Below are 20863 nucleotides of genomic sequence, written 5' to 3' on the forward strand. Positions count from 1 at the left end.
GCCATACTTCAACGGTGTCCTATATAAGTCCACTCATACAGCGAGCTCTACATGGGGTAAATGGTGTACAAGATATTGTGAAAATTCCGTATTACTCGCATGCTCCCTATTTCATATGTTGGAGACCACACTCCACCTCCTACCCAACTCCTCAATTGGCAGCCAGAAACTATATGCAGCGTTAGCACTTATTCCATTCCACACCAAGATATCAAATCTCACCTCTTGGGCCTCTTCTTCCTCAACAGTTGAGCTATCCACCTCACTCTTCCCAATAAGCCCAAGCTTCCCCTTCCTCACAAACCACCACAGCTCCCTCCGATCCCCACCCAGCTCGTCTCGCAACATCTTACCCTTCAACTGGCGCACAAAGTCATTATACACCACCGGTTCCTCGTAATCCACCAGCTCCTCACGCATAGTACCGAGGCCCTCGATAACACGGTCGTAATTTGAGTGACCGAGGCTGTGCGTGATCTGGGTCTCAATGATTTTAGCCATTTGCTGCACAGCGTCATGGATTGCGTCGATGTTTTCTGCGCGGGAAAGTGACTGCTTGAACTCTGGGATTGCATTCTCAGTGGAAATTTTCGTGCGCTTGGGTTCGAGGCTGAGGAGGGCGTCAACGTCTAAACCCGAGAGGGGTTTCTCTGTTTCACGTTGGCGTTTACGACCTTTTGTCTTTGGTGGAACTATATCACAGAATACGTTAGTGAGTAAGGGGTTTCCTGAATGTAGCTTTGGACAGGTTACCTTTCTTAACATCTGCTATAGACATCAATTTCTCAAGATGGGACTTGGAGTTCTTGACCATGTCTTCTGAGGGTTGTGCAAATTCAGTGAGCCGCTCTGAGGGGTCAAGGACAGGATCGTTGGGGTGCACAGCACGGTATCTAACGGCTGATTCGATGCGGTGCAGTAATGGCGAGAATGACTCGTCAATTGGGAGATCCTCAGTGGGTTCCCTGGCTTCATTAGCTGATTGGCTGGATAGTCAAGTGAACTCAATTTACCCTTCATCATTCGTGGTGACAAAATCCATACTGTCCACGTAATCACTCATCGCATCTTTCAAAGCGGCGCTTGGGAGGTTGCGGTGTTCCGTTACTACCTTGCCAGAGACAGTGATGATCTTATCCAAAGGTGGGAACCTATATGATCGCACGTCTTCTGCAAATGGAAGCTGTACTTCGATCAAACACTCATAATCTGCCTCAACGGACGGAGCTAGCAACACGAGCATCGGTGGTTTGGATTCTTTAGTTACCAATCGGGCAACTGCATAGGACTCCAGTTCGTAGAGTGCATGAATGAGAGAAGACAACGCAAGTGACGCGTTGTCATTTGCACGCTGTGGAATGATAATATTCGTGTTGGACATGTGCATGTACCGGTCGTACTAAGCGATGTGATTAGCTGGCGTCAAACTTGGGATTGGTATGGAGACGAACCTGATCCTTCTGAACGAACCCGATCAGCCCCATACCAGCAAATGTTTGTAGATTTGCGACATTTTCATCAGTTTGTTCGATAGGAACTGCTGTACGTCCGTACTCGTACCCTTTGGCGAGGTCATCGCGTTCAACGTCGATCTTACCCCCTGGTGCAGAGTCGTCTGTGATCTGATATGTCCGTGATGTCCGCACTGAGGCGAGAGTATCGTCTTCGCTGCTGCCTTTGACCGGTGCTTGACTTCCGGCTTCAGTGCCGGAGCGTGGCACAAACGAGCTTGCTGAGATCGGCTTGGCGACGTAAGTTCTGAAGTATCGCTCAACGGGTATAGTGATTGCTGTGTCATACTCCTCGGGATTGCCTAGCATGAGATTTCCCTTAAAAGATGGCATGCTCTTGGTCACTTTGATGCGGGGAATATCCAATTCCGAAACAGCTTGCTCCAGCGTTCCATAAACACCTTCGCAGTCCTCAGTCAGGCTTCGGAGAAGAGTTTCGTTTTCGGCCTAACGTGAACTTGATTAACATAATTATTGGAATACATTGAAGACAGCGTAGTACCTTTCGACTGTCTTTGTCCTCTTCTTTTGCACCATACTCAGCGTCATCGAAATCGGCACCGCTAAGTAGTATTAGCATGAATGTAAAGTCACACCGGCAAGAAACATACATGATCACCAACTCGATGTTGACTTCTTTCATCTTTTCAATGATACCTTCGATATTATCATCGCTCATCACACCGGTACCATTGGTCACCAGAACGATCTTGCGCTTGTATTTGTTTTTCTTGGTGTACTCAATGATCATCTGCATGGCAATGACGATAGAAGAGATGGCTTGTATGAAGTCAGAACAAGCAGCCTGTGAAGACCTAAAATGTCACATACCATCGCCTCTGTCAGTCTTGCTGGGTTTGATCGTTTCTCGGAGTTTCCGGATATCAGGCATGAGGACCCTGAAAGACAATTTAGTCAAGTGACTTGACATAAAACAGTCAATTTATCAAGCCACACGTACTGACCAAGGCCGAAGAGGACAGAGATATTAGAGAAGTTCTCTTCTTCCAAGTCGTTGATAGTCCCTGCTCCGAACATTAGACAAGGCTCCCACTGGGTGCTGACTGGCAGGCTACCACTAACCATCTGTTCTGAGACCAACCACGCCAACTGTAGCTGTCTTGCGACCTGTAGCCACCTGGACTGGTCAGTTCTCTGGTGTTGAGCAAATTCAAGTCACATACCGTGGCGGTGATCCTATCCCAGACATACTGCATGGCCCATTCGAGATCTGTCATAGGACGGCCATGGTGGCGCTCGCCCATAGACCGTCCCATGTCTACAATGTAGACTGTAGCCTCTTTCTCTGCCATGATGATGATGATGTTAGGAAAATGGCAAGTCAAATTTGCTTGAGGCTCAAGACAACAGGCAGACGCGTGATATTTCCACTTGCGGTTTAGACCGAAACGCGAAGGCACATGACATCACCCACCGTCTTTGTTGGTGTTTGGTGGTCTGTGCGTCGTTATAAGACCGACTTGCCCATTTGGCAGTGGAGGTAAAGCTTTTACTAAGAATTGGGCTGTAGCGATAAATGACACTTCTTCCCCCTCGATGCAACCTCGTTCCAACTTTATCCCCAACTCAACTCTCCCGCGGTTATAAACAAATCCGAAATTATGGATCCTCGCCCCTATCATGTTCTCAGGTTTGTTTATTAACTAAAACTATGGCTTATGTTTGTGCTAATAAATGAGGCAGCTTCGGCACCCTTCTAGGGACCCAGTTCTACCAGGTGAGATCGATATCTGAACCGGGCGCATATCGAATCGTCCTCTCCAAAAGCATTGTCTGATATATCTAAAGTCTTTTGTCGGAGGCTTTGTTGCTTTCCGTGCACTTCCGCGTCCCCAATTCGCTAGCCTGCAGACCGCCATCTTCCCCATCTACTTCTCACTGCAAACTGCACTGCCTGTAGTGGTCGCCTTGACCGCTTCTCATGGCGGACAAGTGTTGGGCCTGTCTGGTCTCGCTGCACCTGAGAACCGCCTTAACACCCTCTTGCCTCTGGCAACTGTGACAGTGACCGGATTGGTGAACATGTTCGTGTTGCGTCCCATCACCACCAATGTGATGCGCGAGCGGAAGCATCAAGGTGCGTGAATTGCTGGCACTATCTTTCGGGTAAAAGTCAGTTGAATATTCTAACCTTTGCAGAAACCCGTGATGGAAAGAGGAGCTACGACCCGGCACCTCACTCCAAGGAAATGCTGGCCCTGAACAAGAAGTTCGGCCGCGTGCATGGCATCTCAAGCTTGGTCAACTTGGTCAGCCTGGTTGCTACGGTCTGGTACGGTGTCGTACTAAGCAAGAGACTTGAGTAATCTGAGAACAGCAACCAACAGCAATACTCAATAGCAGGTTTGATGCATATAGCCCCTGTGCATATTTCGTTCATTTTCCCCCTCTTGTCTACTGTATAAATGAAAATACATGATTCATTTGACTCTTTAATCGTCAGTTGGAGAGCTAGTGATTTCATAGCCTGAAATTATATCATGTCCACAAAGCTAGAGCTCAATGATAGGGCAAGCACATCCCATAATCGGTCAAAATCGGGCTGTTCGTCGGAGAACACCTGCTGCAGCGACTACCTCACTCCACTCTCTTCTATGTGCGGGGTATTGCAGCCTATCAAGGCAAATCTAGAGCAGTAGTGAGAATAGCTTTAAGCTTCAAGAGTAGGGGGGACTAAAGGGGACATGCTTGCTTTGTAGAAAAAGCGTTCTTTTGCCCCCGACTTTGAGACAACTAGATCGGCGAGCTCACATTTAGTCCGGGCGATCTTCCCCACGGCATCATCCACTAAAAGGCATAGAGTGCCTCATATAACATAATTTAGATGGGTATCCTGCACTCCCTCAAAAAGGGCGGGAGCACTATCAAATCATTGGATAATGAATCCTCGTACCTTGGGGCAGAGAATTGCCGAACAAACCGAAAAACAGGGCAGAGTGTTGCGCACGGAAGAAAGAGCTACCCTTCTCTGTCACTTAATATTTTCTAAACGCGGAGGTTGCCCATGGGGGTCGAGTAGACTGGTGAATAATGTATCAATTTCTGGGTCACCGCCAAATGAACACCAATGACATCGAAGTCAATACCCAGAGAGTAAGAATACGAGCACTAAGATCCATATTTGGCTGGCATTCGACAATTAAACCAAGTAATCGAAGCAAGAGATGATCAGCACAAGGCTAATCAATCAACGGGCCATTTGAGGAATTTTTACATCATCGCGTGCAACTTCTAGAAGCCGACTTTGTTACCTGCACAACGCAACGGACCATGCGAGTAAAACGAGTCAAGTCTATTCGAATATCCCCTATTTAAGTAACTTGCGGCCATTGCAAAGAATTTCGGACTTTCGTTTGAGTAGATAGGGATTAGTGACCTGGTGGCCTGATATTTGAACACCCATTTACTTCATTCTTCTTGGCAAGTCATAGTTTTCTTTCCACCGATTGCTTCACTGTCGACAAACATGATAGGCACAGTGAATGTGTGCGAGATGGACCTCGGGAGGAACTAAACACGCAATAAAAGATTGATTGCTCCGTCTTCAATATAGGTTCGTTTTGAGGTCTTTCATAGAGAGAGAAGGTACAGCCCTCAAAGGTCCTGTGGATACACCCAATAGACATTGATGTTGATGGGATTGATAATGCGGGGCTGGTCTTATTTAGCACATCTTTCATTGATAATCTATGCATGGCATATTAGATTACTTGCACCGGCATTCAAAATATGCTAGGGGAGTGGGGGGGATTAGCTGCTTCGCCTATTGGCACTTTAAAAAATTAAAAAACATCCATGGATGATATCATCTGATATAGTCCAACACGTGATAGTGTCTCAAACCAATTAAAAAAAAAAAAAGGAATTCTAGAACACTGGGGATATACATGGCTGATGTTGTACGGCATGTATGCACATAGCCAATACTTCATATATTAGTCCGCATAAATGCGTTACGGATCACAATTTCTCAGAAAACATTGAGAATTCGACCGAAGCGACTATCATTACGGTGAGTGGAATGAGTCCCGGAGTTTTCTGCACTTCCACATCCTAGTGGCGAACGACCAAGTTGTCGGGACCAACGGTGTGAATACTGCGTGGCTAGCAGCGAATGGAACAATTTTCTGACATGGATACGAGGATTTGGGCAGAAGCACGGATACAAGTACTTACGCTGTCCGCCCCACTCTAGCCCTAGTCACTTGGTTTTAATAGGAGTTCGATTTTGCAATCTCAAGACAATATACTAACGCGATGTTATACATAAGCTACTGCTAGATTCGTAGTATACTCCTGTATATATCATTCGAACCCAATGGGGTGCATGGCTGGCACATACACCTGTGGACCTCAGCCCGTTGCACTGCACCTCTGATTGGCCGAGAAACAGCCCCTTTTTGGCACTGCGGGTCATCATACGGCAGTAGGCTAATCATCTTAGAGCGATCAATACGCTAGCTGTTGCCTAACCACTTAGATTATCCAACTAACGCCCATTGAAAGCCGTTGCACGGGATATGTACCCCCAAAGCTAAGGAAAAGTTACGTCTTGGCAGCCTTCTTTACGCAAAGGAGCAGTTATCCGGCTGACAGCATGAATGTTCGTTGAGTACAACGTGGTAACGCTGGACCCGACAACCTGGGACGCTAACAACTGCCTTGAAGACAGAGGGGTCATAAGGGGGGTCATCGGACAGCAGTCGGTGTGCTTGCAGTTTTCACTTTTCACTTTTTTCTGATCCCTTCCATCACCAGTTTAAGTTTACATCGCACTTTGTTGCATCCGTATACTATCTTGTAGATCAGAACTATCGAGGATGCATCAAGAGACGCATCACGTATCGACCTCCGTCGAGCCTAATGTTAGTATTTCATAGAAACATCTTTTTTTTTGCACACCATTTCCTCTGCTTATTCAACTAACATAATTAGTATGACACCGACGAGGCCTCAATATACCCTGACTCGTAAGACCAGTGACTTGTGATGATGTGTATATCCTACTGACCATGATAGACTTGATAACGTCAGCTACACCACAAGCGTGACATCGAGCGTGCTGGACTATCAGTATGTTAACATGACTGAAATATTTGTTCAATGGTTTCTAATAATCGCAGATATGAAGTGTGTTCCATCGCCACTTGATCACGAACTGTGCTGATTAGATACAGAATGGTCGCAGATATCATTCATACCATGAAGGAGAATACATTCTAGTACATGATCCTGTCAAGGTTTTGTCTCTGTCTCAGACTAATGTTCAAACAGCCAAATGATGAACGCGAACAAGATCGCCTTGATCTAGTAAATTTTCACTTGATTCCCACGAGACAGAATTTTGCTGATCGACAGAGCCACCACATTTACCTAATGCTCCTCAAGGGAGAATTGTTCCGAGCACCAATCAAAAATCCAGAGCGAGTACTAGATCTCGGGACAGGAACAGGTTTATGGGCAATCGAGTATGCAGAGTAAGCTTTTTCCCCTCAAGATATCTATCAAATCTATCTCTAACAAGCAATATAGTACATACCCAAATTCACAGGTGATTGGTACAGGCATATGTCTACAGCCCGATTAGAACGTTGGCTGATTGAAATAGGAATTGACCTAAGCGCCATTCAGCCATCATGGTATGTGCTACTGCTACTATATTGGTTCCTTATACAATATTGATACATGTCCAGGGTGCCTCCAAACTGCCGCTTCGAGATAGACGACTTTGAACAACCATGGTCATATAGCAAACCCTTTGACTATATCCATGGGCGCGAATTGGAAGGTTCCATCCGTGACCATGAGATTCTCTTCAAACAGGTCTTTAACAATCTGAATCCCAATGGATGGTTCGAGATAGCGAGCTTCGATGTCAACACATATTCGGACGACGGAACTCACCTCGGCGCAACAAATTTGCTTCTATCCATTGAGCACATGCACGAATCATCGCGCATGTTTGGCAAGGACATGACATCGTCTCTATCTTGGAAAGATTGGATGATAAAGGCCGGGTTTGTGAATGTCATAGAAGACGTCTATAAGGTATGTTCCGCTATCCCTTCTTGATGATGAACCCCTATGCTTATTGATGAATAGCTGCCCCAAAGTCCATGGCCCAAAGACCCCAAGCTCAAGGAGCTTGGTCGGTACCATCAACTCAACATGCTTGAAGCTATTCCAATTTACACATATGCATTGTTTTCAAGAGTGCTTGGGTGGACACGCGCCGAGATTGAGGGGCTGTTGGCAGGAATTCGAATGGAGTTGCGGGATACATCATATCACCTGTACACGAAAGCGCGGGTAGTTTACGGTCAGAAACCCGGAGACCAGTGAGTGTCTCATGATGTAAATAGAAAAGTTACCTATGTATATCCTTCTAAATTTAGAGTTAAGCGTGGTCGCGGATCTCGGGAGTTCCCGGGGCCATAATATCTCCACTGTTAATGCCTTGATGCTCAGGCAAATACTATGCACTCAAATTAACTTTTAGCGTAGTGAGCATAAAGATAATCTGTTCACTTTGAGGTATCTATCTCCTAGTTGGGGTAGTGAAATGCAAAATTCATATTCTGGTAGTTGGCTTCGCGTCGGAGTAGTTGTAGAATGTGCACTCAACTACTCCGTACCTTGTCCTGGTATACAAACCCTGAGACTGAACATTCCTTGTGGGTGTTAACCCAGGTAATGGAAATAATCCTGTTCAATTCCTGTCTCCATCCTTTCCTTCGGTCTATCATTTTCTATTTTCTTCTCGTTTTCATACTTACTCCCTCCGGGATTGAAACCCGCAAATGGATATGTATCATAGATGTAGCAATAGGAGAGAGAGGTGTAATGAATGTGCATTAGGATATTAAGAGGTATAGGTTATCGAGAGAGATATATATGTCTTGGAGGAAATAGCCAAATCCTCAACATCCCAGGAACTCCGCCCGAAAGAAGGGTAACGCCATGTTGGAAAACAGACCTCGCCTATATTCCGCAAATCAAACGCCAGTATTCTAAAAGTGTTCGTCGGTATCGTGAAGAAGATGCTTGTGAAAAGCAGTTGGGGGCCAGGTTTGATAGTAGGAAGATCGCATATCTTGCATGCCCACGATCGTCGAAGTATTAGGATGGCGTTCCCTAGAAGAAAAGCTCCACTTTTTTGCCTTTCTTGACAAAAAATCCGAATCCTGTGTGTTTCTTCAAACAATATTAGATCACAAGTTCGAGAATGATGTGGTAGACTGTAAAACACCCACCATTGTCAAGCTATCTTTGCCCAGAATAACGACCCGGTGGGAAAGTATACTCGTCATCCATATCCTCTTTGGCCGCCATGAGAGGCCCCCACTCCTTTTTGATCTCCTTCCATTGTTTCTTCAAGCGCTCGAGAGGTGAAGGGTGTGGTTTCTCCAGGGTAGCGTTGAGATCCTCGACGGAGGAAGACTGTGACTTGCTCATTCTAGGGGTCGATTCTTGCAAATCAATATGTTCAGGCATGATGTGTTGTTTATTTGTAAAGTTTTCGACTTCTACTTCGAAGTGCATTTGCGCGGCGATTTCGCGGACTTTATATCTATATTTCTTGAGATATGGATGACATGTCAAGTAGGGTCACTTGAAAACTGTGAGCCGAGTCTTATCCGACTGACTACCGAGATATCACCGCCGACTTATCTCCGCCGTGCTGCCCTGAGGAATTTTAGGGTTTTCTTTTTCTATTTAAGGTTTTATACTTCGCATCTTCAAGAGCTTTGAAGGTTATATATCTCGTACTCGAACTAGAATATACATATGTACTATATGGCAGACTCTTCAGAGCCTCAGAGCAGTGTTGTATACGCCAAGTGATCATATTTCGGGGAGACATTATATTTCATCATGGACGGCAGAAGTCGGCCGTAGGACTAGCTAGGGTGATCGATGGAAAAATTCCATCTGCGGCGCAGTGGTTTCTTATCCATGTCCTAAAGGATTGAAGGAATCCTAGAAAAGACGCAGTGCAAAAAGAAAACATCGGCAAAGTTGCCAAGCGACACCAGAGTTTACCAAGACTTTCGCAAAGCCCATAAATAATAGGCCCTACCTTCGAAACCCGACCCAACCCACAGCCCATTAGTGGGGGCCCATAAGGCCCCCATTAAAGCCCATCTTAGGCGGCCTCTTTAATCGCTGTATTACAACCTTCTACTAGTTGTATAAAGTTCAAATTCAGAATCTAGATTTATAGTATCTATATAAGTATATTTAATTTTGAATAAAATCCGACCGGTAGAGGTCGCCAAAAATGTTAATGTTAATATTTTAGTAAGATGTGTATATATTTATATTTTATATTTATAGCGGGTAAAACGAAGGGTGATTTTAAAAACCCTGAAAGGGGGGTTTAACTTCTGGTTTCTCGGCATATTTACACTGTTTGGGGCCCATTTGGGGGCCCATTAACCCGCAGTGGGCTTCTTTCTACCTTAGGCCCATAGCCCATCGTTGGGCCCGAGGCCGGGCCTAAGACCCAGCCCATCTGCGGGTTGGGTCCAGGTTGGGCTTTGGGCTTTGTGGGCTCTGCGGAAGTCTAAGTTTACCCTATCTTGCCCTTCTTTTCTTTCTTCTTTAAAAGTACGTAGTTTCTAGAATTTAAGCGCAATTTCCTCCAATGCTTCACGAAATGGGTTTTCTTTTTGAGTTGGGTCCATGACCGTGTAATGATTATCCATCTATCACTGAAATTACTATCTGCTGCGATGAGGCTCTTCAATGTTGAAGTACTCATAAACCAATGAAAAACAATACCGCTTATCCCCGCCCATCCCCGCCGGCCATGCCGCCAATCGGAGCCCCCCAACCAGCCCGCGGGTGATGGACCGCGGACTTTGCCGCGGTTTAAGTCCATCAGACCATTTAATCCAAAAAAGCTGCCCTTGGTCGTAAAGTATTTAAAGCTTTCAGACGTAGCGGGAAAGAGGTAAATAGCGAAGCTCAATTTTACTCGGAATCAATACAACCCCTCGAAAATATGAAAAGCGAATCTATAGTGATCATCGGGTCAGTGGGAGTCAAAACACGCGATGACTGTTTCAGAGCCGTAATGCTGATTTTTTGAAGGGCTGGCGTGATCGGACTAAATGTTGCCCTCGTTCTCGCTGGAAAGGGCTATGGCCGACATGCGACCATCATTGCAGAACATCTTCCAGGAGACACTTCGATAAATTACACTTCACCATGGTTTGTTGGGCCTTGCTGCCAGTTCACATTCACAAAAGATTAACCGAAGCTTAGGGCTGGTGCCAATTTCTCTGCTATTTCTGCAAGCGACCCGAATGCGTTGAGATGGGACAAGCTTGGATATATGTATCTTCTCAATCTTGCAGCTAAGGATGGCAAAAATGCGTTTGTGAAGGAAACACCTTCGGTAGAGTATTGGGATGAGTTACCATCCCGTGAGAAGATCAATTCTATGGCCGCATATCTCAAAGATGTGAGTTATGGATGACTTCATTGTATATCCTAGAGTTGCTTATCGATATTGCTATCGAACAGTTCAAGGAGATTCCCACGCAGGACCTACCAGCGGGTGTTGCATTTGGCATAGAGTTCACAACAATAACGCTAAATGCGCCAATGCACCTTCGATATTTGTTCCAGAAGCTCACCCAGGAATACGGAGTGCGAGTCATTCGCAAAAAGCTGCCCCAAGTCTCCTCCGGCTATCTCAGCAAAGATACTAAGATGGTATTCAACTGCACCGGGAATGCAGCCAAAAAGTTACCAGGGGTCCAGGATTCAAAGTGCTTTCCCACTAGAGGTCAGATTCTACTTGCAAGAGCATCTCATGTTCAACAAAACATCATGAGACATGGCAAGGACTATGAAACCTATGTGATACCTCGGCCATACTCGAATGGAAATGTGATCCTCGGTGGATTCATGCAAAAGAACGTTAGGTAAGTAGGGCCCTTTCAGCCCCTTGTAAGAACAAAATTGGTTCATGTTTTTTCCCCTCTTGGGTGCTCCATATAGTTGTAACTAAACCATATTGACAGTACACCGGATACCTTTGGAGAAGAGACAGAATCAATTCTGACTCGAACGACGGATTTGCTTCCTGCTCTAAAATCAAACGAGACTGAGATTCTTGGTGCATTTGCCGGACTGCGCCCATCTCGTGAGGGTGGCGCTCGTGTTGCAAGGGAAACCTTGCAAGTAGGTTCTGCAGGACGCCATGTTGTTGTTGTCCATAACTATGGCGCCGGTGGAACTGGGTACCAGGCTGGATACGGAATGGCGATTGAAGCAGTCAACACCGTGACTGAGGAGATCAACGCACTTGATATTCAGTCGCATCTATAGATGTTGTTCCCAGTGTCCAGTTTGGGTATACTTTTGCGGTATAATGGTTTTTTCGATTTCGTTGACCCGGCAGAAGGACTGGATTGACATGCCCCAGGAAGTTGGCAAATTTGGAAGTTACTGTAACATATAAAACTAAGATTTTGATTCATAACTCGTGTAGTATCGTCATAAGTTACATAACAATCATATCCATCGGTATCCAACCTTCGGAAGCCATGTAGTGATGCAGTCACCGTACCTCTGCTGTGCTAATCATCCCACTTGCTTCGTAGCTCGGGGGAGGAGTTTTGTCGGTATGGGAGTATGTGTCATTATCATCATACTCACCATCATGTTGTGTCACGATGATTTTAGGTATAGGTCGCTCGGCTTTCACAGGTGATAAACATGGAAGCTCAAAGACAGATACAACACTCGTCTCATATGCGAGTTCCGAAGCAACAGTCGAAACCTCAGATGGAGAGAAAAATGCTTTATCCCTGCCCAAAGTGCTTGGTAGTGAGCCAAGGTGGGTAAGAACCGTCTCGACTTTGCCATGCGAAAGAAGCATGCGGGATTCCTTTTTCAGGGCAACTTCATAGTCACGACGCTTCCAACTGCTGCGGCGTTGGGGGCTGATGTGTTGAAATTGCTTCACAAACGCAGCTAAATCATTGGCGGCATTTTCGGCATCGGTGATGGTCGAATTGACCCACTCAAGCTCGATCTCGCCCAGGACTGTGCTTTTGTTATCCCGCAACTGTCTTGTCTGCTTCGCCATGGAATTTACAAGTACAGTTTCTTCGTAAAGCCCTCTGATCTGCTCCTCTGGGGAGATTAAAGAGCCAGTGACTGAGGCAGATTTGATTGATTTCACCTTTGTGGAGGGTGATGTGGTCTTGGGGTTTGTAGACGAGTTTGTTGATTTCGAGTGGAGTGCCCGCGAGTAAAATCGTGACTGTGGAGTCGTTTGCTCTTGGGTTTGCCCATCGCGTGCTGTAACATGTTGTGTTATGTCTTCAATACGAGCGACTCGGTGTAACTGATCTGCTGATTGATTCCATTTCGATACCGATCGATATAGCATTAATTTAGCCGACTGATGACACCGATCCTTCGAATCATTTAATGTGTCTGCTGATTTGTGCCATATTTCCATTTTCGATTGTTGGTAGCGATGTTTCGAATTATCCCACATGGCTGCTGAACGACCAATGAGGCCCCTTGTTGATCGCTGCAATTTCCCTGTCAACTGGCCTTTGGGTCGATACGCGAAGTCGGTGGGTAACATTTTCGGATAAATACGCTTTTGGTGCTTGGAAAAGGATATTTTTGTCTTGGATGTCTCGGAGAAAGATGAGATCTGAAAGGCAGTTTGAATATGAATGAGAAATGTGGAAGAAATGCAATGTAAATACGTTTCCCATATTGGCCCAGTCCTAGGCTAACACGAATTCCGGAAATTAAACATGGCTTTCTTCCAATCAATCTCTTTCAAGCATGTTGATTGCCAGCAAGTTATGGCGATGCTGCGAGGCTGTGTGTTGATAGGCAACTTAGTTAACACTGGAGTGTAGATACACGTTCATCATTGGTCAACTTCTTGGGCATTGCTAAATTTGGGTGTGGATGGTGGGGGCCAAACTGCCTGGGGGCTTGTGCTGCCCAATTGGCGTGGACTTCTAAGGTTCAAATGTCAAAATATATTCTGGTTAACACGAGTTTTTCCTCCGATCCTTGTAGCCCCCTAGGAATCTATGCTCAGCCCTGCCCAGGTGGAGAGCTCAGACTGATCACGGAGGGCGGAGTACAGAGTCAGATATTCCGTTGAAACGACCACGGGTATCACGTGACATATCAACCATTGATGTCGTCATTACAGATTTCCCCGGATTATCTACGATGGCCGTAATTGATGGAAATTCTTCAGATGACATATCCTCGATTTAGTCCACAATAAGGTTAATTCCGGCGGGATAACCCCGAGGTACTATATACTACTTTTAAAAAATTAACTCTAATTTTTTACAAAACTGAGTCATCGAGTTATAAAAGCAGGATAATGCTGCCAATGAATATAGAATACCAGTTAGCTCCGGCATACTAAACATGAGAATTCCACGGGTTTTTGCTTTTGCTGCAGCTGTAGCTGCGGTGACAATTCCACGCTCCAAGAGCTCTTCTCCTACCTCCCTCACAAATGTGACCATCTTTTCACCTCCCTCCGACTACATTGTTCCACGGACGCTTTACCCACGTAACGAGCAGCTTCCCAACGGCGACCTTCTTGCAACATGGGAAAACTACTCCCCAGAGCCACCGGCAGTATACTTCCCCATCTACCGCTCCAAGGACTACGGAAAGACCTGGAAGGAGATATCCAAGGTCCACGACACTGCCAACGGATATGGCTTGCGTTACCAGCCGTTCCTCTACTCCCTCCCCGAGCGCATCGGTTCATTTAAAAAGGGCACTCTACTTCTGGCTGGTAGTAGCATTCCGACTGATCTGTCATCCACACACATCGATCTGTACGCGTCGCAGGACGATGGCGTGAATTGGAAGTTTGTTAGCCACATTGCTGCCGGAGGAGAGGCGCTGCCGAACAATGGACTGACTCCTGTATGGGAGCCATTCTTACTCGCCCAGTATGTTATTTTACCTTGCCTTGAAATAACTTGCTAACTCCCTTCACAGCAAGGGCAAGTTGATTTGTTATTACTCGGATCAGCGGGATAATGCAACCTACGGACAGACAATGGTTCACCAGGTCTCAACCGATCTAAAGACCTGGGGGCCTGTTGTAGAGGATGTCACGTATCCGACATATACTGACCGACCCGGTATGCCAGTTGTGACTAAAGTAAGCTACACCGAAGACACGGATTAAATTGCGATTAGTCTGTGCTATTCCCAGAGAATACTAACATTTCTAGCTCCCGAACGGTCAATACTTCTATATTTATGAATATGGCTCTTTCTTCGGTACCTCAAGCTACTCCTTCCCTATATACTACCGTTTGTCGTCCGATCCCGAAAATATCGCCTCCGCGCCCGGCCAGCGTCTGGTTGTCTCGAGTGGTACTCGGCCAACATCTTCGCCATACGCTGTGTGGACACCATACGGCGGTAAAAATGGCACTATAATCGCCAGCTCCGGCACACAGAGTACTTTGTTCATCAACAAAGCTCTTGGTGAAGGAGAGTGGACAGAGATTGCTTCACCCGAAGAACACGGCTACACGCGGTCTCTACGGGTGCTGTCTGAGGATGGAGGTCGATACCTGGTCGTACATTCTGCGGGAGTGCTATCTGGCACCAATAATCGGGTCTCCGCAAGTGTGATGGATTTGAAAGAGGTATTGTAAACTAAAAGACAATTTGTGGCGGCAGACCTTTTCATACTAGACGCGTCGTTCAATTTATGTTTATGATGATCGTTGTGATTGATGTGTGTCCTTGGTATTTGTCGAGAAGAGACCTTGATTTTGGTGGAAAGACTAGAGACCTTGTAAATATGATATACATGTCACTCTATGTCCTGTGAATAGTCATTATTAGGCCCACGCATGTACAATTTGGAAAGCTCAATCGATTCGAAAAAAAAGAGATGTGTCTCAGCCCAAACAACCTCGGGATGGCAAGTGTGAGTCAAAAGAACCCTGCCCCGTATTTTAGGCATCAGCGATCTCCCGCCCTTTCAATATTTCTCTCCCACCATCTCCACATTAAGCCTCATCTCCGCATCCATCTCTCTGGACACCTTCCAAACATGTTAGACTGCTCTGTAGAGGAGGATACTTTTGGCCCAATTGTCGCTCCTTCTTGTCTGCATGGATTTGACTTCACCCTCTTGTTTGAAGAGAGCATTCTCACCCTCGGACCGATCGGCGTTGTTTGTTTGGCAGCATCAATTCGCATTTGGAAGCTTTCACGCGTCCCAGAAAAGGTCAACCGGTCATGGCTGTATGCCACAAAGGAGGTATAGAGCCCTCCAAGCTCCAAGCTCTTGTATTTCCCCACATTCCTTGCGCTAACCAGCATCGCGCAGTTATCGTGGCTGTTTTACACGGGATGCCATATGGTCTTGCTAGCTCTCTGGTGTCAGCCTGCTATATTCAAAACAAAAGCAACTGTGATCACAACTTTTGCGACTGTGGTCACTTCCCTTTTTTTGACTTACTTGTCTCATCTTGAGCACCTCCGCTCCATACGCCCATCTACGGTGGTCAATATATTCCTCGTATTTACCTTGCTCTTCGACCTTGTACGCCTTCGAACTCTGTATTTCATGCCCACTACTCAAACCGTAACCATATTCTTTGCTATATCATGTGTCATCAAAGCGACTATTCTCGGTTTGGAGGCGACAGAAAAGAGATCTTTGCTCCAAAAGAGATACAAAAATAGCCCCATCGAATCGACCAGCGGTGTGCTGAATCGCGCTATCTTTTGGTGGCTAAACGAACTACTTTGGCGCGGTTCAAAAGATATTTTGACAGTTGACAGTCTTCCTGCCCTCGACAATGATATCAGAGCTGCTTCGAATCCTCGGTCTCTCCTTGAAAGATGGGAAAAAGGTGAGCTTTTTAGTTACGACGTCTTTCACCATGCCGTACATTAATCCAGATTCCTAGCCAACAAATATCATCAAAATTCTCTCTTGTGGACCTTCGTATCTCATTATAAATGGGCCTTTCTGGAGGGTGTTCTTCCCCGGCTTGCATATACGGGTTTTTGCTTTGCCCAGCCATTTCTCGTCGAGCGCGTACTCGATTTTATGACTGAACCAGAACACGTAAACTCCACCAACTATGCCTATGGACTTATCGGTGCCTACGCCATTGTCTATCTCGGTATTGCCGTATGTAGCCTATCATGGCTTCATGGAAATTCTACTGATTCTAGTCCATCCATAGATATCATATGCTGCTTACGAGCACAAGACCTACCGCGTTATTTCTATGATCCGAGGAAGTTTAGTCACCCTAATCTTCAACAAAACTCTGCGGATGAGCACTACGGCTATCTCAGATACTGCTGCCATCACGTTGATGAGTACCGACATCGAACGAATTGGAAGCGGTCTCAGAGAGATGCATGAGTTATACTCCAACTTTACCGAGGTTGCATTGGCCTTGTGGCTGTTAGCACGACTGCTGAATGTAGCGATAATCGCGTCTACCGCCGTTGTTGTTGGTACGGCCTTACATTTCTTCTTCTTTTGAAAGATATTTTGGTTAACTTGGTCATGACTCAGTATGTTTGGCTGCAGGTGTTCCGCTGGCAGTCGCTTGTGGGAAAGCACAAGGAATATGGCTCGAGGCTGTTGAGGAGCGGGTGGCCGTTACCTCAAAAGTCCTGGGAGTGATGAAAAACATCAAGATAACAGGCTTGACAGAAACCATCTCCAGCAGTCTTCGGGAATTGCGATCCGCAGAAATCGATGCTTCATTTCTGTTTCGGCTCTACGAAACATTGGGGATTACACTCGGTATGTTCAGTTCCAGCTGTGAGAGTTTTGCTAATTATATAGGATATGCCTCTTCATCCTTGGCCCCGGTGTTTGGATTTGGTGTTTATACTATTCTTGCACAAGCAAATGACACGGCTACTCTTACGAACGGTCTGGCCTTTTCTGCGCTGACACTCTTTTCGCTGTTGGATCAACCAATGGGCTCTATTGTGAATGGCTCGGAAGATCTGATGGCGGTGGTCAACTGCTTTCAGCGGATCCAAAAGCACTTGATGGAAGCGGAAAGAGTTGACCATCGACTAAAACATGATGCTAGAGGGTCCCAATCAGCGCAAAGTTCTAGCAGTGCCCCTCTTATTGAGACAGATCCCTTGGCCTGGGAACAATACATCGAACCCTGTGCTATCATTCGAAACGTCTCTGTGGCTTGGTCAATTGATACTGAGCCGGTGCTGAAAGACCTGAACATTGATATCCAAGAATCCAAGATTACAATGATCGTTGGGCCTGTTGGCAGTGGCAAGTCTACTTTTTTGAAGATGCTCATGGGCGAGATCCCAGAATTTTCTGGCTCAATCTCTACCAGCTTCATTCATGCCGCGTATTGTAGTCAATTGCCATGGATTACATTCGGAACAATCCAAGAAAATATCGTTGGTGGATCGCCATGGGATCGACCCTGGTACGACCAGGTTACCAAGTCGTGCGCTTTACAAGCCGATTTCCTACAACTTCCCGCAGGGGATCAAACAAAAGTCGGCGTTCGGGGTTCTCGACTCAGTGGTGGACAGCAAATCCGAGTGGTATGTAACTCTAACTTTGTGCATGGGAAAATTTGTAATAACAAGTGTTTTTCTAGGCGCTTGCGCGGGCTCTTTACTCGAAAGAGCCGGTTCTTGTTTTAGATGATGCTCTAACGGGTCTTGATCGTGAGACCGAGAAGATAATTCTCGAGAATTTGTTTGCTGAACATAGTTTCATCAAGCATTCTCGGCAAACAGTAATTATGGCAACAAACTCAGGTCTGTGTATGCCCTATCTCTGTGCAAGCCATTCGATAGACTGATTATCACAGCACATCATCTTCTCTATGCCGACAACGTCATTGCACTAGATGAGTATGGGAGAATCATCCAACACGGGTCGTATCGTGATCTCAACAGTTCCGGCGGCTATATTAGAATGCTTTCCGATGGTGTTTCTACAGTCAACACTTCTCGAGCCCCCGGTGTTGTATTGGACGACGAAACATTGCGGGAATTGAACTTGGATGACCAACATACCGATTTAAGTCGACGTACTGGCGACTGGACTGTCTATCACTTTTATTTCCAGAACATCGGCTGGCCTCTTCTGTCGGTCTTCCTTGCATGCTGTGTTCTCTTTATTCTCGGTCTCAGCTTTCCTCGTCAGTTTCAACAAACCTACCTAAACATCCGGTTCCACTCTTTGCTAATAGTCTATACAGAAATATGGCTGCAGTGGTGGACTCGTGCCAATGAACAGCACCCAAACAAACATGTTAATTATTGGTTAGGTGTATATGCTGCACTTGGGTTCTTCTCCCTTTTAACTACCTTTATTGGTACTTGGTACGATTCCAATTTGTTGTTTTTAATCAGGCTTTCTTCTATTACTCACTCTTTATAGGATTCTCATCATGATCATACAACCCCGAACTGCCCGTCGGTTCCACGAGATTCTGTTGCGTACTACAGTAGGGTAAGAATGACCAAATAACAATTGCTGGGTGTTTCTTGTTTTGATCGTTGATACAGAGCTACAACCTCTTTCCTTACTTCTACAGATATTGGAAACACCACAAATAGGTCAACATTCTATTCTTTCTTGAAGTTTGCTCATTTTATTGACCCGGTTTGTTGCCTATAGATTTAGCCAAGACCTGGAACTCATTGACGACGAGCTTCCTTCAGCCTTGGAGTTAACAATCAATGCTGCACTAAGCTGTGTTGTGGAAGGATTCCTAGTCTTTGTTGGTTCCTCTTATGTCACAGCAGCAGTGATCCCAGTCTGCGCCCTGGTGATATACTACGTGGCAAAGTTCTACGTCCAAACCTCTCGTCAAATGCGTCTGCTAGACATTGAAGCAAAAGCACCTTTATTCTCGCAATTCCTAGAAGTCCTGGGTGGCCTCTCCAGCATTCGGGCTTATGGCTGGACGGAGGATTACCACCGCCGTAATCAATACGCCCTCGACGCTTCCCAACGCCCTTCCTATTTACTTTATTGCATTCAGCGCTGGATTGGTCTTGTGTTAGACTTGATAGTGGCATGTATTGCTGTCATTGTTATTGCTGTCGCAATCTCGATGAAGGGTAGCCCTTCCATGAATTTATTGGGCATCGCGTTATTCAATATTGTCAACTTCAGCGGCACCCTTCAGACGCTTGTTACATACTGGATTGGGTTGGAAACCTCTATTGGGGCCGTTTCTAGAATTCGTTCATATGCGCAACAAGCCACTACCGAGAATTTAGATTCTGAAACCGAGGCCGTTCATGAGGACTGGCCTCAGCGGGGTGAAGTTGATATAGCCGGCCTTTCAGCATCTTACGAGTATGCTATTGGTTATTTCTTGGGTTTCTTCGCATACATGCTGACCAGTCTTTTAGTGCCTCTTCGGGGCCTGTTCTTGTTGGAATTGATCTCAGAATTTACCCCGGTGAAAAGGTTGCTCTGTGTGGTAGGACTGGCAGGTTTGTGTTGTCCCATATCAGGAGGAGTTTGTTGCGTCAACACTCACTGATCTATACTTTAGTGGGAAATCTTCCCTTGTTTCGGCAATTCTGCGAATACTAGAGCTAGATAGCGGCACAATTCTCATTGATGGCATAGACATTTCAAAGGTCTCCAGAGCACACGTTCGGTCCAGAATCAACACCATTCCGCAACAGCCCTTTTTCCTCCATGGCACAGTGCGGCTCAACGCCAACCCCGAGGAGAATGCAACTGATGAAACAATCATTACATCCCTACAAGCAGTCAATCTATGGTCTTACATACAGCTCAAGGGAGGACTGGATGTCGACATGTCTGATGATTTACTGTCTCATGGGCAGCAACAGCTCTTTTGCCTCGCAAGAGCACTTTGCAAATCCAGCAATATTATCATTATGGACGAGGCCACTAGCAGGTATGTGAAAACGCAACGATTATATATCATTTTATTAAGAGATCTTGCAGTGTGGACTCAGAAACAGATGCGCTCATGCAAACGGTCATTCGGACGCACTTCAAAAATCAAACTGTCATTGCTATTGTGCACAAATTACATACAATTCTAGACTTTGACAAAGTTGCTCTCATGGAAAATGGCAAAATTGTGGAGTTCGATACACCCAAAGCGCTTTTGTCAAAAGAGGGATCAGCGTTTCGGACTTTGTTGGAGGGTTCCCACTACAGTTCCAAAACATAGACTGGGATGGTCTTTTGCATGTAATGTTCTTAGCTATCATGTCTTTTTGATACTTTTAAATTCTTTTTGGGTTCTTCTTTGGATGTCTTTTCAGAT

At 45.8% G+C, this 20863-nt stretch overlaps 8 protein-coding genes across 8 annotated transcripts; 5 read left to right on the top strand and 3 right to left on the bottom strand.

Moving 5' to 3' along the window:
• Nucleotides 1-151: 151 nt before the first annotated feature.
• PEX2_035860 (ATP-dependent DNA helicase 2 subunit KU80) lies at nucleotides 152-2824 on the bottom strand (the record flags this gene model as incomplete). Its single annotated transcript, XM_016740861.1, has 11 exons — nucleotides 152-169; nucleotides 223-692; nucleotides 754-965; nucleotides 1014-1399; nucleotides 1452-1958; nucleotides 2014-2074; nucleotides 2123-2291; nucleotides 2343-2410; nucleotides 2473-2536; nucleotides 2595-2649; nucleotides 2696-2824. 11 exons carry the CDS (start codon nucleotides 2822-2824, stop codon nucleotides 152-154), a joined length of 2139 nt encoding a protein of 712 aa, XP_016601153.1.
• Nucleotides 2825-3133: 309 nt separating this feature from the next.
• PEX2_035870 (DUF4149 domain-containing protein) lies at nucleotides 3134-3838 on the top strand (the record flags this gene model as incomplete). Its single annotated transcript, XM_016740862.1, has 4 exons — nucleotides 3134-3162; nucleotides 3216-3249; nucleotides 3321-3609; nucleotides 3672-3838. 4 exons carry the CDS (start codon nucleotides 3134-3136, stop codon nucleotides 3836-3838), a joined length of 519 nt encoding a protein of 172 aa, XP_016601154.1.
• A 2514-nt stretch (nucleotides 3839-6352) lies between these two features.
• Nucleotides 6353-7874, top strand: PEX2_035880 (class I SAM-dependent methyltransferase; the record flags this gene model as incomplete). Its single annotated transcript, XM_016740863.1, has 10 exons — nucleotides 6353-6397; nucleotides 6468-6502; nucleotides 6552-6605; nucleotides 6710-6754; nucleotides 6807-6842; nucleotides 6893-7009; nucleotides 7065-7090; nucleotides 7141-7171; nucleotides 7226-7580; nucleotides 7635-7874. 10 exons carry the CDS (start codon nucleotides 6353-6355, stop codon nucleotides 7872-7874), a joined length of 984 nt encoding a protein of 327 aa, XP_016601155.1.
• Nucleotides 7875-8795: 921 nt separating this feature from the next.
• Nucleotides 8796-9074, bottom strand: PEX2_035890 (uncharacterized protein; the record flags this gene model as incomplete). Its single annotated transcript, XM_016740864.1, has 1 exon — nucleotides 8796-9074. The coding sequence occupies one exon, from the start codon at nucleotides 9072-9074 to the stop codon at nucleotides 8796-8798; it is 279 nt and encodes a 92-aa protein (XP_016601156.1).
• A 1465-nt stretch (nucleotides 9075-10539) lies between these two features.
• PEX2_035900 (FAD-dependent oxidoreductase) lies at nucleotides 10540-11873 on the top strand (the record flags this gene model as incomplete). The annotated part of the gene is made up of 5 exons (XM_016740865.1): nucleotides 10540-10568; nucleotides 10629-10748; nucleotides 10803-11001; nucleotides 11064-11467; nucleotides 11567-11873. The coding sequence occupies 5 exons, from the start codon at nucleotides 10540-10542 to the stop codon at nucleotides 11871-11873; spliced, it is 1059 nt and encodes a 352-aa protein (XP_016601157.1).
• A 232-nt stretch (nucleotides 11874-12105) lies between these two features.
• On the bottom strand, nucleotides 12106-13146 carry PEX2_035910 (uncharacterized protein; the record flags this gene model as incomplete). The annotated part of the gene is made up of 1 exon (XM_016740866.1): nucleotides 12106-13146. The coding sequence occupies one exon, from the start codon at nucleotides 13144-13146 to the stop codon at nucleotides 12106-12108; it is 1041 nt and encodes a 346-aa protein (XP_016601158.1).
• Nucleotides 13147-13964: 818 nt separating this feature from the next.
• On the top strand, nucleotides 13965-15223 carry PEX2_035920 (sialidase family protein; the record flags this gene model as incomplete). The annotated part of the gene is made up of 3 exons (XM_016740867.1): nucleotides 13965-14503; nucleotides 14553-14718; nucleotides 14792-15223. 3 exons carry the CDS (start codon nucleotides 13965-13967, stop codon nucleotides 15221-15223), a joined length of 1137 nt encoding a protein of 378 aa, XP_016601159.1.
• A 1412-nt stretch (nucleotides 15224-16635) lies between these two features.
• PEX2_035930 (ABC transporter, integral membrane type 1) lies at nucleotides 16636-20767 on the top strand (the record flags this gene model as incomplete). The annotated part of the gene is made up of 11 exons (XM_016740868.1): nucleotides 16636-16719; nucleotides 16775-17054; nucleotides 17116-17349; nucleotides 17392-18134; nucleotides 18191-18359; nucleotides 18407-18923; nucleotides 18982-19053; nucleotides 19222-19908; nucleotides 19965-20048; nucleotides 20111-20485; nucleotides 20536-20767. The coding sequence occupies 11 exons, from the start codon at nucleotides 16636-16638 to the stop codon at nucleotides 20765-20767; spliced, it is 3477 nt and encodes a 1158-aa protein (XP_016601160.1).
• Nucleotides 20768-20863: the final 96 nt, after the last annotated feature.

This window comes from Penicillium expansum (assembly GCF_000769745.1).
Source record: "Penicillium expansum strain MD-8 chromosome Unknown contig108, whole genome shotgun sequence".
In the NCBI taxonomy this organism is placed as follows: domain Eukaryota; kingdom Fungi; phylum Ascomycota; class Eurotiomycetes; order Eurotiales; family Aspergillaceae; genus Penicillium; species Penicillium expansum.